Raw genomic sequence first — 16,977 nt, forward strand, 5'->3', positions numbered from 1 at the left:
GATTGTGAAATCACTGCATAACATTGTTTCCAGGTTCCAAAACGAAGAACTAGAATCTGTGGCACAATCTTCCTGCAGCAAGTTCATTAAAAAGGTGGAACCCAATTGTTTTCTGATCAAGCATGGGGGGGGGACAAAATCATGGAACTGTACACCATCGAAACGGGCCCTCACGGCCCACCTCATCCATGCCAACCCTGATGTCTATTTACACTAATTACGTTTGCCCACATTAGGCCCATATCCCTCTACTTCTTTCCTATCCAAGTACCTGTCCAAGTGCCTTTTAAACGTTGTAATCGTATCTGCCTCCACCACCTCCCCTGACAGCCCGTTCCAGATTTTCGCCGCTGTGTGAAAAACCCGCTCCTCGGATCTCCTTTAAATTTCTCACCTGTGCCCTCTGGTTCCAGTCTCCTCTACCCCGGGAAGAAGACTATCTATCCTGTCTATGCCTCTCATTATTTCATAAACTTGATCAGGTCACCCCTTCGTCTCCCACGTTCCAGTGAAAATAAACCCAGCCTATCCAGTCTCCTTATAACCACAGCCCTCCATTCCAGGCAACACCCTGGTGAATCTCTTCTGCACTCTCTCTATTGCTACCACATCCTTCCTGTAGTGTGGTGACCAGAACTGCACACAATACTCCAAGTGCGGCCCGACCAATGTTTTGTACAACCACAACATGATGTCCCAACTCTTATACTCAATGCCTCGGCCAATGAAATCAGGCATTCCAAATGCCTTCTTCACTGTCCTATCCACCTGTGTCGCCACTTTCAGGGAACCAATCGACTTGTGCCCCAAGATCTCTCTGTACATCAACGCTCCTAATGTCCCTGCCATTTATTCTAGATGTCCTACCAGAATTTGATCTCTCAAAGTGTATTACCCTGCACTTGCCTGGATTAAATTCCATCTGCCACCACTCTGCCCAACTTTCCAGCTGATCTATGTCCCTCTATATCTTAAACAACCTTCTTCATTATCTACAACTCCACCAACTTTTGTGTTGTCTGCAAACTTACTAACCATAGCACCTACATTCTCAGCCACAATATATAGGTCCCTGTGGTGCACCACTTGTTACAGGTTTCAGTCGGACGAACACCCATCCACCTCTATGTCTACTATCACCCAATTTTGGATCCAGTTCACCAACACGCCACAGATCCCTTGTGCCTTAACTTTCTGGATCGGCCCACCACGTAGGACCTTGTCAAAAGCCTTACTAATGTCCCCATGGACAATACTGCCCTGCCATCATCAACCTCTTTGGTTACCTCCTCAAAAAACTCAAGATTACTGAAACATGATCTCCCTTGCACAAAACCGCGCCGTCTTCTTTCCATACGTTGTTGATGGCTGGCCACTCACTCAGTCTCCAGGAGACAGGCAGGCTTAGGAAAGCCACTTTTAAACGATGACCAGCGTTGTTCCACAAGCAATCAGGACAACACAGGGATCATTCAAGTGCTTTGGGCTGCCTTGGAGGTGTGAAAGATGCCACATAAATGTACCTTCTCTCAATAGCATCTGAGTACATACACCATAACCTCTCCACAAACACCTAATGAAGACCAGGATTATACTAAATCCCTTTCTTTGGAATCAACTGATGAACACCAGCAAGTCAACATCACATTCACTAATTCTTACCAAAATTTTAATTTTGACCTCCAGTTGCGTAGTACCCCAATTTTCCATGTCTTTGTCAAATCTTAATCACCCCTTTATTCTTTCCCCTAAGAATAATTCAATACTGAAAACTTCCGCCTTTTTTATAATCCCAAAGTCACCTGGGATGTAGCTTGAAACCTCTCCTGTGAACTATTCTTCTGAAGATTGACCACTTGGAACCAGCAGAATTTAAATGATGTTGCATCTCTATCTTTACAGAATCTTAAGAATAAAGCTGTTTTAAGTAAATTTGTATTTACCTAACACACAACAATCCTGGCTGGGTATATTTAAATGAATGATTTAATTGATCCAAATCTATAATCCTTTTACAAAACAGTATTTATAAGGAATCCTTTATATTTGGGGAGCAAGTACACCCCAGAGAGGAACTTCCAAATTTGGAAGTATGATTCTTTTTAGCAGAAACTTTGCAAGGAATTCAGCAATCTGACATCTCTTCCTCCGTGATGTACTCTTACAGCCTCAGTTAATGTCAGTTTTGCATGAAAATGGTGAGGCCATTTTGCTGGACTTCAGGTTATCCAAAATACGTAAGATGTAGCAACAGTCGGTGTTTCATGGCTGTATCCAGTCCCAGTGGGTTCTACGTTACAGATGGAACTTCCTGCGGCTTGTGTCCATTTCATGACGCTTAAAGAGAAATAATGGGCAAGAGTCAGCAACAGTATACAATAAAAGAGCAGACATACATTAGAACCATAGAACAATACAGCACAATACAGTCCCTTCGGCCCACCATGTTGTGCCGACCTTCAAACCACTCCTAAGACTATCTAACCCCTTCCTCCCACATATCCCTCTATTTTAAATTCCTCCATATGCTTATCTAACAATCTCTTGAACATGACCAACGTATCAGCCTCCACCACCACCCCAGGCAGTGCATTCCATGCACCAACCACTCTCTGGGTGAAAAACTTCCCTCTGACGTCTCCCTTGAACTTCCCACCCATTACCTTAAAGCCATGCCCTCTTGTATTGAGCATTGGTGCCCTGGGAAAGAGGCACTGGCTGTCCACTCTATCTATTCCTCTTAATATTTTGTACACATCTATCATGTCTCCTCTCATCCTCCTTCTCTCCAATGAGTAAAGCCCTAGTTCCCTTAGTCTCTCCTCATAATCCATACTCTCTAATCCAGGCAGCATCCTGGTAAATGTCCTCTGCACCCGACATCTGCAAATATTCTACAATCTATCCCGTAATCCCAATCAGTGGTAGAGATTCATCCTTCAACATCTCTGCTAACAAAACATATCGACTGTACGCTGTTGCATTGTACATACAAGGGACTATTGATACATGTTGGAAGACCTGAAGCAAAGCACAGTATCTTCTTAAAATGTACTTGACAGTGGGAGCTACACTGCAAGCCAGCTGTAGAGAACAGAGATGGCTCAAATCAAATCTAAATATTAAAATCCCATCAATGAAATTAAAAATCAAAAATCTGCAATCTGAATGAGAAGCCAAAAATGCTGGAAACACGGGCAGAGAGAAGCTAAGTAACTTTGTCTTTTCTGAACAGAAAATTGGTATTGGTTTATTATTGTCACTTGTACTGAGGTACAGTGAAAAACTTGTCTTGCATACTGTTTATACAGATCAATTCATTACACAGTGCATTGAGGTAGCACAGGGTAAAAACAATAACAGAATGCAGAGTAAAGTGTATAAAACATAATACATCTTTATGGATAAATATGCATCAACTCTAAATATTTATTCCAACAGCTTCTGATATTTTGATTTGAGATGCCAAACAGAATATTGGAAGGTTCAATAGATCACAGCAATAAATATAAAACCTAACCAACTTGTATTAAATTCTTTCAAATGGAAAAGATCATATTAAATGTAGGCCAAGGCAACAAAACTGTCTGCATAACTGACCTTGTGAACCCATTCGTACTCTCCATACTTTGAATCAAATGTCCCTTTCTGCAAAGATCGAAGTTTCAGGGTGAAACGTGGCCCAAGTTCCTGAAGACCAACTTTTTTTTCATTCCGAAATATATACCTGGAAAGAAGAAGCACTGCCAGTGTCTCCCAATTAACTCGACGAAGTTCAAGATACTACTTTATTAGTCAAAAGTTTCATACAGCCATAATTAAACAATACATTGATAGAGTTAAAAACCTATCAGGCCCATTCTGATGCAAATATAAAGGCACACACAGATCAGATGCTCGTCCCATTTGCCAAGATTCAAGAGCCTTTCCCTCTTTTCCCAATTACTCGATTTACTGGGCATGTCAATCACTTTGACAAGTCACTCCATTGACCTTGAGCCTATTCTACCAGTGTCATAAAGTCATAGAGAGTCATACAGCATGGAAACAGGCCCTTCGGACCAACTCTATCCAAGCTAGTTCCATTTGCCTGCATTTGGCCCATATCTCTCTAACCCTATCCTATCCATGCCCCTGTCCAAATATCTTTTAAACGTTGTAATTGTACCTGCCCCAACCACTTCCTCTGGCAGCTCGTTCCATATACCCACCACCTCTGTATGAAAAACTTGCACCTCAGGTCCCCTTTAAATCTCTCCTTCTCACCTTAAACCTGCGCCCCTCTAGTTTTAGACTCCTCTACCCTGGGAAAAAGACTGTGACCATCCACCCCACCTATGCCCCTCAAGATTTTATAAACCTCTATAAAATCATCCCTCAGCCTCCTTCGCTCTGGGGAAAACAGTCCCAGCCTGTCCAGTCTCTGTGCTGGCACTTTGAGCGAGAGAGAGCGATGCAATTAGACCGATGTTCTTTCCCTTCAGTTCCTGTTAATTATTTCCCTTTAAGCATACATCTAGTTCCCTAGATCAGAGCTCCAGACATGATGTCCACCAATCTATTTGGTAGCTGCAAGGTCACAAAATATCCAGCGTTTAAAATCGGTGACCCAAGAACTACGGGCATTGTGAAGGGTGGGGGGATAAAGTAATTACAAGCCAGAATGAACTGCTAAAGAGTGTTTCAAACCAAATACGATAATGAAGAGCTTACAAGAGCTATATTCTTTGGACATGGACATCACTGGCAAGGTCACTAGTTATTGTCTCCATTTCAGAAACCTGGAGTTACAAAGGCTAGACTATGTAGCCTTTCAGTGAACCAGATACATTCTATATAGCTCTGGTAGTTTCATAATCACCTTTACCAATACTAACTTCTGGATTAATTTCTTGAATTTAGCTTCCATTTTACGGTAGTGAGACTCAGATTCACGCCTGTTGATCAATATTCCAGAGCTCTGGATTACTCGACTACTGATGGAGTGCCTGAAGGATCAATGCTGGGGCCTCAACTGTTTATAGAGTCTATGTTAATGACTTGGAAGAAGGGACCAAGTACATCAACGGATGATACAAAGCGAGACTGGAAAACAAATGTGAGACCACTAACGGTCTGCAGAGAGATAGAGTCATACAGCACGGAAATAGGCCCTTTGGCCCAACTGGTCCATGCTGATCAAGGTGCCCATCTAAGCTAGTCCCACTTGCCTGTGTTGGTGTGTACTGGTTAGCGTAACGTTATTACAGTGCCAGCGACCCAGGTTCAATTCTGGCCGCTGTCTGTAAGGAGTTTGTATGTTCTCCCCGTGTCTGCGTGGGTTTCGTCCCACATTCCAAAAACGTACGGGTTAGAAAGTTGTGGGCATGTTATGTTGGCGCTGGAAGCGTGGCGACACTTGCGGGCTGCCCCCAGCACATTCTCAGTTATGCAAAAATATGCATTTCACTGAGTATTTCGATGTACATGTGACTAATAAATAAATATCTTATCACGCTAAACCCTTCCTATCCATATACCTGTCCAAATGTCTTTTAATAGGTTTGTGAATAGGTTAAAATTTGGCAAATGGAGCGTACTGTGGGCAAGTGTGGGGTCATTCACTTTGAGAGCAGAATAGAAAAGCAGGATATTGTTTAAATGGAGAGAGGGTATGGAATGCTGTGAGACAGAGGGATCTGGGAGTCTTCACCCATGAAATACAACATTAGCATTCAGAGACAGAAAGTAATTAGGAAGTTAAATGGAACAGTAACCTTTACGATGAGGGGATGGACTATAAAAGTAGGGATATCTTGCTCTAATAGTACCACCTCATTATTCCTTTTTGCACTATTTAGTTTTGTAATTTATAGTAATTTTCTGTCTTTGCACTGTACTGCTGCCGCAAAACAACACATTTCATGTCATCTAAGTCAGTGATAATAAACCTGATTCTGATTCTATAATTACCCTGGGTGTTGGTGAGATCTGGAACACTGTGGACAGTTTTGGTCTCCTGATTTAAGGAGGGATGCTTTTGCAGTGGAATCGGTCCACAGAAAGTTCACTAGATTGATTCCCTAGGTGAAGGAATTATTTTTATGAGGAAACGTCGAAGAGGTTGGGCCTGTTCTCAGTGGAATTCAGAAGGATGAGAGGTGATTGATTGAAGCACCCATGGATTAATACGGTAGATGCTGAGTGGATCTAGAACTCGGGGTCATGGTTTCACGATAAGGGGTTATCCATTTTCAAACGGAGAGGAGGAGGAACTCCCCTCAATTTCTGGAATTCTGTAATTTCGGGAGCTGAGAGAGAGAATAATTAAACATGTATGGGGCCAAAACAGATAGATTTTTGGACTACAGGGGAGTGGTAGGGTATGGGGAACAGGCAGAAAAATGGAATTGAGGCCAAGGTCCGATCAGCCACCATCTCACCCAATGGCAGAGCAGACTGACCACACGACTTTTGCTCCTACTTCTCATGGACTCTGGACTGGTAAATTAATCACTCCATTACCACAACCCCACTGGAATTCCCTCGCCCGTTAGTCAGAAACTTCTGCCTCCTGTTTGCTGCTTTTATGGTTTTATATCCTGCTTTTCTTAGGGCTTCTCTGGAACAAGGGAGATTGAGGGCGACCTGATAGAGGTGTACAAGCTCATGAGGGGCACAGACAAGGCGAAAGCACACTGTCTTTTTCTCAGGGAGGGGGTGCTAAAAACAAGAGGGCAGAGGTTTAAGATCAGAGGCGAGAGATTTAAAAGGGACATCAGGGGCAGCTTCTTCATGCAAAGGGTGGTGCGTATTTGGAATGAGCTGCCAGAAACAGTGGTTGAGGCGGGCACATGAGCAACATTTAAAAGCCATCTAGATAAGTCCATGGATAGGAGAGGTTTAGAGTGCTGTGGGCCAAACGCGGGCAGATGGGACCAGCTCGCTGGGCAACACAGTCAGCATGGACGAGTTGGGCCGAAGGGCCTGTTTCTGTGCTGTGTGACTCTATGATTTCAGGACAATCTTCTGCATTGCTGTTTTATCACAACTTTTAACTGTTCCGTTAGGGTTTCAGGAAGAGAAGTGAAAACGTGCACACTCCAGCAAGATGCCGTAAAAACTGTAGCACTGTTTGATCAACACATGCTGTTAAAGTGTACCTGTGGAATCTGAAGAAGATATAGTCACGCTGGTTATGAAAAGTGACCACCTGCCGCCCCACGAACTGTGGATTGTAAGGGAACAGTGAAGCAAACATTCTCCCAATGCCGTGCCCCAGTCGAGTGGAAAAGTTATTGAGGATCACCTCCGGGTCGTGTCCTGTTGGTTCCTTTCCTCTCCTCTGCCACAAAGACCAGGAAAGTCATTTAATTTTATTTCAGAATGTGTAACATCTGCAGCCAGATATCATTCAACCATGGCGCATGAAAGGCACACTTCAGCAACACTCAAACCATTCCAGTCCCTGGCTCAGGTGATCATCTCTTCATGAATTATTTGAACCCAACAACAATCCAGGAGACTGTTTTTCGGACTAATGGAAACATCCTCTCCACGTCCATTCTATCCTGAGAGTGGACATAGAGAGGATGTTTCCATCAGTGGGAGAGTCTAGGATCCGAGGGCACAGCCTCAGAATAAAGGGACATCCCTTTAGAACTGAGCTGAGGAGGAATTTCTTCAGCCAGAGGGAGGTGAATCTGTGGAATTCGTTGCCACAGAGGGCTGTGGAGACCAAGTCATTGGGTGCATTTAAGGCAGAGATTGATAGGTTCTTGATTGGTGAGGTTGTTGAGGGTTACGGGAAGAAGGCAGGACAACGGGGTTGGAAAAAATTATCAGCCATGATTGAATGGCGGAGTAGACTCGATGGGCTGAATGGCCTAATTCTGCTCCTAGATCTTACAGTCTAACAAAGGCAATCAATCTGCAATGCCCCAACAATGTCACCGGGACTGTGGACACGATCTCTACTGTGAGAGCACATCAATAGACTCCAGTCCAAGATCCAGGGCAATGCTCCACAGGCCAGCCTTGTTTGTACAGTATTGGTTGAGAAGGTAACATTTAATAAAAATAAATAAATGCAAACATGACATTATTCACAAAGGGATTTCTAACATGAATATATCCAGCAGGTATCGCGATTAAAAAACAAAATCCACTGACGTTTTCCAGTACATACAAACACATTTCATTCCACCTCTCACCTTAAGTTCTTTGGCTAGGCGGGCATTAGACATCTTGAAATGTGCCGTAGGTCCATTGGGGAGGTGGCTAATAACTAATCCATCTGATGGTATTTGGTTAAGAAAAATTGAAGTTCTGCTTACGTGAAACCTTTTCAGTGCGGAGACAGAAGATTTTCTTTAATAAATGGTGGAGGAGTTGGGAAAGCTCAAAAACTCACCGAAGTGTCAGATACTGAGCACCATTGAGTACTGAGCTACTCACAGGATTTCCAGAGTAAATGTTTACACAGGCTGTCTCAGTGTTAAATATCAAACAAAGATCATTTAAGTGGAGAGACAAGAGACTGCAGATACTAGAATCTGGAGCATCACACAAAAAGCTGGAGGAACTCAGCAAGTGAAAGGCATGGATAGAGCGGACGTGGAGAGGATGTTTCCATCAGTGAAGAGTCTAGGATCCAAGGGCACACCTCAGAATAAAGGGACGTCCTTTTAAAACTGAGATGAGGAGGAATTTCTTCAGCCAGTAGGTGGTGAATCTGAATTGGTTGCTACAGAGAGCTGTGGAGGGCCAAATGGCCTAATTCTGCTCTTATGATCTTGGTCAGGCAGCACCTGCGAAGGGAAATGGACAGTCGACATTTTGGCTGAGACCCTTCACCTGGACTCCATACAATCTGGAGCAGGAACCGAGGTTTTAAAAAGAAATACACAGATAAATGTTGGATTGCAGTAAAGTTCCAGGGCCAGGCACGCTACTCAAGCAAAGCCACTCAGGAACCACACACTCCAAAGATCCAATACCTTTAGGTTCTCACCTGATCTATGAGAGTGGATTTCACCCCAGCTAGATTTCTGTCTTACTGCATCTGAATTACTCACAGCAGGCAGTAATCAGAAGCTTCCACCCAGCCTTGAAGATTGGTAGATCGATGTGGGTAGCTGCAGCTGCACCTGCATTGGTACATCGTAACATCTTATGGAGATAACGGGGTTGTGTTTCTGCATATCAGCAGTGTACACCCATGGCACTGAGAAAGGCAGCGGATTAACTCGCTCTCGCTCTCGATCCTCCATCTGGTGAAATATACAACCCCGCATCACCGTATCCACCCTCTGCTTCCTTGGGGCCATTCAATGTCAACCAAGCAGTAGGGTTCTAGAATCATGTGTTCTCGAGGAGAGCAGGAGTTCCCCAAAGAACAGCTGCAGTTATCTCCCTCCAGCAACTGTCTCCAACCTTCACACTTCCCTTCCCCCACCTGCCTCTCAATTTTTGTCCTCTCTCTCTCTCTCTCTCTCTCTCTCTCTCTCTCTCTCTGTCCGCCTCCCATCTACCTGCCACTGTCTCCCAACTCCACCCCCTCCCCTCCCTTGGCACCACCTGCCTGTCATCTTACACCCCTCCTCAGTCCACCAATCACCTCGGGCTCCTGTCTTGACACTCCGGCTTCCCCTCTTTATACCAGCCATCTCCCCTCTTCACTTTCCGTTCTGGTGCAGGGTTTCGACCTGAAACATCGACAATTCCTTCTCCCACCACCCCCCCCCCCCCCCCCCCCCCCCCCCCCCACAGATGCTGTCTGACCTGCAGAGTCCCTCCAGCAGATTTGTGTGTTGCCCCAGATTCCAGTATCTGCAGTCTCGAGTCTCAGCTGAACAATTAACGTGGTATTACACCAGCATAACTGAAGCAGTGCTGTGGGATTTGCCATTTCCACAAGGGTTAATACCACAAATCTCTCTGCAGGACTCCCACTTATTTGCATCTTTTTCAGAGCTGAAGACATAGCTTTCTCCTTTAATGACTCATCATCCAAGCAAACCACAGCCAGTTCACAGAAGTTTATAAAATGGCCTAACACCCACTCTTTTGGTTAATAAAATAACCCTGCCAAAACGTATGATAGTTGACGACCAGGCCATGGTCTAAAGCAAGTTGTTGCAAAAATAACGTTTGAATATGAGCCAAGTAATTAGTCTGCTGACAATATCAGAGATATGCAGAGGATTCTAGTGCATGGAAATACCCCAAATAATGTACCCAAATTTAAATGGGAATATTGATGACCGGGAGGAAACTCAGTGCAACTTCCAACAAAAAGTGTGAAGGATACTTGGTATTTTCCGATCTTCATTGATGACGAGCAAGTCGGTAAAACCCCTGTCGATGCACTGTGGTATGATCTTTTTCAGAGCCAGTCCTCTCCTGTAGTAGACGTGTGAATTTGGAATCACCTTTGACAGCTGCTCACATAGTCGTACTGTTCTCTGAGAACCAAGTACAACAGATATTTAAAAAGCACAGAATATTTATTGACAACACTATTCCAGACAGCTTTGGAGATAGGACGGGGTGTACGATTCACATTAATAAACCTGATGTGGAGGAAACAAAGTCGATTTACTCAGGTAAAAGTCTGTACAAAAAAGCAGAGGTACAGAAAGAACAGCAACTTCTCCCAATGAACACAAGAAAAAGCCTCCAGAGAAACGCAGGGAGGAAATAGTTACACATAAATTGTATGCTTAATATCAAATCATATGAAGACAAGAAATCAGGAGCAGAAGTAAGGCATCAGGCCCCTGACCATTTAACATTAACATGGCTGATCTATGCTGGCCTTAACTCCTCTTCTGTGACGGTTCTCCACACCCTCGATCTATTAACACTTCTAATGATTCAGCTTCCACCACCCACAGGGGCAGAGAGTTCCGGACACTGTGAGAAAAAATTTCTATGCAGCTAAAAGCAGTATGATTTTGATTAGCAAGATTACAGATTGATTACCGATCTTGATTACCAAGCAAATTACCCACCATCTCCACTCTTGCTGGGTATAATCTCATCGCTATAGTTAACCTTAGTCCCATTTCCTCCTTACCTCCCAGTAATCCTGCAATTTGTTCTCTCTCTGCTGCCCTTTTACAACTTGCCTACACTGGGGGGGGGGGGGGTTATTGACACAGCCAATTAACCTACAAGCACACTTTTTTGGGATGTGGGAGGAAACCGATGGACCCATGGATAACCCACACGGCCACAGGAAGAACATGCAGACTCCGCACAGACAGCATCACAGGTCAGGATCCAACATGGGTCACCAGAACTGTGAGGCAGCAGCACTATCAACCTCAATTAGAAAGGACACCATGGCAAGTGGTAATTAGGAAGTGAGATTGAAAGCTATTTTGATAGGATGGGTCCTTGGGAAAGTTTCAAAGGCGGAGGCAGAAAGGTTTATGGATGTATTCTTGAGTGAAGCCGAGAGTGTATGGGTTATTGGAATTGGTTTATTATTGTCACGTGTACCAAGATACAGTGAAAAACTTTTGTTTGTGTGTCATGCCAAAGTACATCGAGGTAGTAAAAAGAAAAACAGAATGCAGAATTTCGTCTACAGAGAAAGCGCAGTGCAGATAAATAAGCGCAAGGGCCATGACGAGGTAGATTGGAAGATCAAGAGTTCACCTTTTAGTGTATGAGAGGTCCGTTTAAGAGTCTGATAACGGCGGGGTAGAAGCTGTCCTTGAGTGTGATGGTTCGTGCTCTCAGGCTTTTGTATCTTCTGCCCAATGGGAGGGGGGAGAAGAGAGAATGACTGGGGTGGGAGGGGTCCTTGATTATGTCGGCTGCTTTCCCAAAGCAGCAAGAAGTACAGATGGAAAGGAGGCTGGTTTGGTGGTGGGTAAAGGTTAGAGGTACTTAAATTATCACAACCAAGGCTTATACAGGGAGGATGAAAACTTAGTCAGGTGCCTGTAAGTCAGCACATCGATTAAAAGAAGAAGATGGTCAATATTTCTCCTTCACAATTTCAAGCCCCTTCTGTTGTGTATTTATTCCTTTGACATACCCCTCGAGGCCTATCAGATGTTGTGATGAGGATCATAGGGGTCTTCTCCCGACTGAAGTAGGACGAAAACTCATCTGTTGCTTCATCGAAAGCCACCTGTGGAGGATTTAATTTAATTTTATTTTAAATACACATTCTATTCCCCCAGACACAACATTTGTAATAATAACCACGAGGCTGACATGAGAACGTCAGTGTGGCTTAATCTCATGAGCACCCAGCATAAAGGAAACTTGTGGTCCCCACCCTCCACACACAAAACTGCAGTCCTTTCAACCAGAGATTCACCAGAAAAAGACTATGGGCATTTAACTCAACAGTAGAAATGTACCCCTGAGTAAAATGCAGCCAGGGGAACATGCCAGAGGCAGTCTTTTACTATGGTTTACAGAACTTTTGTCAACACTTGGAAAATTACCTCCTCGTCGTTCGGGTCCACAACTGTTTCATCGTACACCCGCTGGTTTTCAATCGTCTTTGGAACTGGTTTCGGTGGAGCCTAGAACCAAAAGCCATAACCGGAGTGCAAAGTTAGACACTTTAAGACATCTGAGTGGCAATTTTATGATTAGCATTAAAAATGAATCCACATTCTCACTGGCTGTCTTCCATACCATTCAATTAACATCATGTCTGATCTGACTGTCGGTCTCAACTCCACTTTCCTGTCCGTATCCCATTATCTTTCTATCAGCGTTGAAAATATTCAGTGAAAAGCCTCCTCAGCACTCTGGGCCAGAGAATTCCAAAAATCACAGCTCTCTGAGAGAAGAAAGGAGCAGTTACTCTACTAGGAGTATTCTATAGGCCCCCCGGTAGCGGTAGAGATATAGAGGAGCAGATTGGTAGGCAGTGTTTGGAGAGAAGCAAAAATAACAGGGTTGTTATAATGGGAGACTTCAACTTCCCAAATATAGACTGGAACCTGATTAGTGCCAAAGGTTTAGATGGGACGGAATTTGTTAAATGTGTCCAGGAGGGATTCCTGACGCAGTATGTCGACAGGCCGACTAGAGGGAATGCCGTGTTAGATCTAGTTTTAGGAAATGAACCGGGACAGGTGAAGGATCTATTGGTGGGTGAGCATTTGGGGGACAGTGACCATTGCTCCATAACCTTTAAAATTGTCATGGACAGGGACAGGTGCAGAGAGGACAAGAGGTTTTTCAATTGGGGAAAGACGAACTACGAGGCTATAAGGAGAGAACTTGGGAGTGTAAATTGGGATGTCCTTTTTGAAGGAAAATGTACCATGGAGATGTGGTCGATGTTCAGGGATCTTATGCAGGATGTTAGGGATAAATATGTCCCGGTGAGGCAGAGAAGGAATGGCAGGGTGAAGGAACTGTGGGTGACGAGAGAGGTGGAACGACTTGTTAGGGAGAAGAAGGTAGCATATGTGAGGTATAAGCAGCAAGGTTCAGACAGGGCCCATGAGGAATATAGGGTAGCGAGGAAGGAACTTAAGAAAGGGCTGAGGAGAGCTAGAAGGGACATGAAAAGGCTTTGGCTGTAAGGTTAGGAAAATCCCAAGGCCTTTTTCAAGTACGTGAAGGGTAGGAGGATGGCTAGGGTAAAGGTTAGGTCCGATTAAGGACAAAGGTGGGAGAATTTGCCTGGAGGGCGGCGGAAGTGGGAGAAGTTCTCAATGAGTACTTCTCTTCGCGTATTCACCAGGGAGAGGGGTCTTGATGATGCGGAAGGGAGTGCTGGTAGGGGTAATGTTCTCGAGGTTGTAGATATCAAGAGAGAGGATGTGTTGAAGTTGTTAAATAATATTAAGACAGATAAATCTCCGGGGCCTGACGGGATTTTCCCCAGGCTGCTTCGAGAGGCTAGGGAGGAGATTGTTGAACCGCTGGTAAGGATCTTTGAGTCCTCGTTGTCTGCGGGGGTGGTGCCAGAGGATTGGAGTGTTGCGAATGCTGTCCCCTTGTTCAAAAAAGGTAATAGGGATAGGCCAGGGAATTATAGACCGGTGAGTCTCACGTTTGTGGTGAGTAAGCTGTTAGAAAGGATTCTAAGGGATAGGATTTATGAACACCTTGAGAATCATGGACTGATTAGGGACAGCCAGCATGGCTTTGTGAAGGGAAGATCTTGCCTCACGAGCCTGATAGAGTTCTTTGAGGAGTGACCAGGAAGATTGATGAGGGTAGTGCGGTGGATGTGGTTTACATGGATTTTAGTAAGGCATTTGATAAGGTTCCTCATGGTAGGCTTCTTCAGAAGGTCAGAGGCCAAGGGATCCAAGGAAGCTTAGCTGTGTGGATTAGGAATTGGCTTGCATGTAGAAAGCAGAGGGTTGTGGTGGAAGGAGTGCCCTTGGATTGGAAGGCAGTGACTAGTGGTGTCCCGCAGGGATCGGTTCTGGGACCTCTACTTTTTGTAATATTTATAGATGACTTAGATGAGGGGGTGGAGGGCTGGGTTAGTAAGTTTGCGGACGACACTAAGATAGGCGGTGTTGTGGATAGTGTGGAGGGCTGTCGGAGCTTACAGAGGGATATTGATAGGATGCAGAGCTGGGCTGACAAGTGGCAGATGGAGTTCAATCCAGAGAAGTGTGAGGTGGTACACTTTGGAAGGACAAACTCCAGGGCAGAGTACTGGGTGAATGGCAAGGTACTTGGCAGTGTGGAGGAGCAGAGGGATCTGGGGGTTCATATTCACAGTTCACTGAAAGTTGCCTCACAGGTAGAAAGAGCAGTTAAGAAGGCCAATGGGATGTTGGCTTTCATAAGTCGCGGGATTGAGTTTAAGAGCCGCGAGGTGATGATGCAGCTTTACAAAGCTCTAGTTAGGCCACACTTAGAGTACTGTGTTCAGTTCTGGTCGCCTCATTATAGGAAGGATGTGGAGGCATTGGAGAGGGTGCAGAGGAGATTTACCAGGATGCTGCCTGGATTAGAGAGTATTGAAATATGAGGAGAGGCTTAAGGTACTAGGGCTTTATTCACTGGAAAGGAGGAGGATGAGAGGAGACATGATAGAGGTATATAAAATACTGAGAGGAAGAGATAGAGTAGACAGTCAGCGCCTCCTTCCCAGGGCACCAATGCTCAAGACGAGAGGGCATGGCTTTAAGGTTATGGGTGGGAGGTTCAGGGGAGATGTCAGGGGGAGGTTCTTCACCCAGAGAGTGGTTGGTGCATGGAATGCACTGCCTGGGGTGGTGGTGAAGGCAGATACATTGAACAGGTTCAAGAGCTTGTTGGATAGGCATATGGAGGAGTGTGGGATGGGGGGATATGCAGGAGGAAGGGGTTAGGTAGTGTGAGGGTGGTTTGATGGACAGCACAACATGGTGGGCTGAAGGGCCTGTTTTGTGCTGTATGGTTCTATGGTTCTAAGTAGTTCCCTTTCATCTCGGAGCATGCGACTGCTCTTTGTGAAACTATGGTTCCTAGTTCTAGATTCTCCCTGCAAGGGGGAAGATCCTCTCAGGACCTATCCCGCCATGCTGCATCAGGGTCTAATATTTCAATCTAATCACCTCTCATTCTTCTAAAATTCAGTGAGTATAGTCCAGCCTGCTTAACCCTTCATCATAAGGTGATCAGTATAGAGTTTGGTGAATCAGAGAGCAGTTTTGAATGGCCAGATGGCCTACTCCCACTCTAATTCTGCCCGTATTCCTTTAAACCTTCCCCATCTATGTAATTAACATTGTAATCGACCCCGCCTCTACCACCTCCTCTGGCAGCTCATTCCATATACCCACCACCCTCTGTGTGAAAGCTTCCCCTCAAGTCCCCTTTAAATCTTTCCCCTCACCTTAAATCTACGCCCTCTAGTTTTAGACTCCCCTACCCTGGGGAAAAGACCGTGACCATCCCCCTTATCTACACCCCTAAGGTACATGTAAGAGTAATACGGTTATATCAGCAGGGGATTTCAACTTCCCCAATACTAACTGGGGCTGCATTAGCATGAAAGGCTCAGAGAGGGTGGAATTTTTCAACTGTATCCAGGAGAGCTTGTTGAGCCAGTAAGTAGTTGGTCTGACTAAAGAAGGGGCAGTACTGGACCTAGTCAGGAGGCATGGGATCCAGGGAAACATGGCTGTGTGGATTCAGATTTGCCCACAGAAGACAGAGGGTGGTGGTAGATGAAGCATATTCTGCCTGGAGGTCGGTGACGAGTGGTGTTCCGCAGGGATCTGTTCTGGGACCCCTGCTCTTAGTGATTTTTATAAATGACTTGGATGAGGATGTGGAAGGTTGGGTTAGTAAGATTGCTGATGATACAAAGGGTGGTGGGTTGTGGATAGGGTAGAAAGTTGTTGTAGATTACAGCAGGATATTGATAGGATGCAGAGCTGGGCTGAGAAGTGGCAGATGGAGTTCAACCCGGATATGTGTGAAGTGATACACTTCGGGAGATCGAATTCGAAGGCAAAATACAAGGTTAATGGCAGGACTCTTAGCAGTGTGGAGGAACAGAGGGACAGAGGGACCTTGGGATCCACGTCCATAGATCTCTCAAGGTTGTCGTGCAGCTCGATAGGGTTGTTAAGAAGGTGTATGGTGTGTTGGCCTTCATTAGTCAGAGTATTGAGTTCAAGAGCCGCCAGGTAATGTTGCAGCTCTATAGAACTCTGGTTCGACCACACTTGGAGTATTGTGTTCAGTTCTGGTCGCCTCATTATAGGCAGGATGTGGAAGCTTTAGAGAGGGTGCAGAGGAGATTTACCAGGATGTTGCCTGGATTGGAGAGCATGTCTTATGAGGATAGGTTGAGTGAGCTAGGGCTTTTCTCTTTGGAGAGGAGGATGAGAGGTGACTTGATAGAGGTGTACAAGATGATAAGAGGCTTAGATCGAGTGGACTCAAAGACACTTACTTATTCCCAAAGCAAAAATGGCTAACATGAAGGGACATAATTTTAAGGTGATTGGAGGAAGGTACGGGGGGATGTCAGAGGTAAGTTTTTTTATACAGAGA

At 44.9% G+C, this 16,977-nt stretch overlaps 1 protein-coding gene across 1 annotated transcript in view; it reads right to left on the bottom strand.

Moving 5' to 3' along the window:
* Positions 1 to 1,968: 1,968 nt before the first annotated feature.
* rpf1 (ribosome production factor 1 homolog) overlaps positions 1,969 to 16,977 on the bottom strand; it is a 32,433-nt gene continuing 17,424 nt past the window's right edge. The window contains exons 3-9 of the mRNA XM_052010677.1: positions 12,450 to 12,530; positions 12,032 to 12,127; positions 10,292 to 10,445; positions 8,193 to 8,275; positions 7,143 to 7,324; positions 3,601 to 3,727; positions 1,969 to 2,337 (exon numbers count right to left, since the gene is read on the bottom strand). Of these exons, the coding sequence (XP_051866637.1) occupies positions 2,296 to 2,337; positions 3,601 to 3,727; positions 7,143 to 7,324; positions 8,193 to 8,275; positions 10,292 to 10,445; positions 12,032 to 12,127; positions 12,450 to 12,530 (765 nt within the window). The 3' untranslated portion in view covers positions 1,969 to 2,295. The remainder of the gene's footprint in view (positions 2,338 to 3,600; positions 3,728 to 7,142; positions 7,325 to 8,192; positions 8,276 to 10,291; positions 10,446 to 12,031; positions 12,128 to 12,449; positions 12,531 to 16,977) is intronic.

The sequence above is a fragment of the Pristis pectinata genome, chromosome 3 (assembly GCF_009764475.1).
Source record: "Pristis pectinata isolate sPriPec2 chromosome 3, sPriPec2.1.pri, whole genome shotgun sequence".
Classification (NCBI taxonomy): Eukaryota; Metazoa; Chordata; class Chondrichthyes; order Rhinopristiformes; family Pristidae; genus Pristis; species Pristis pectinata.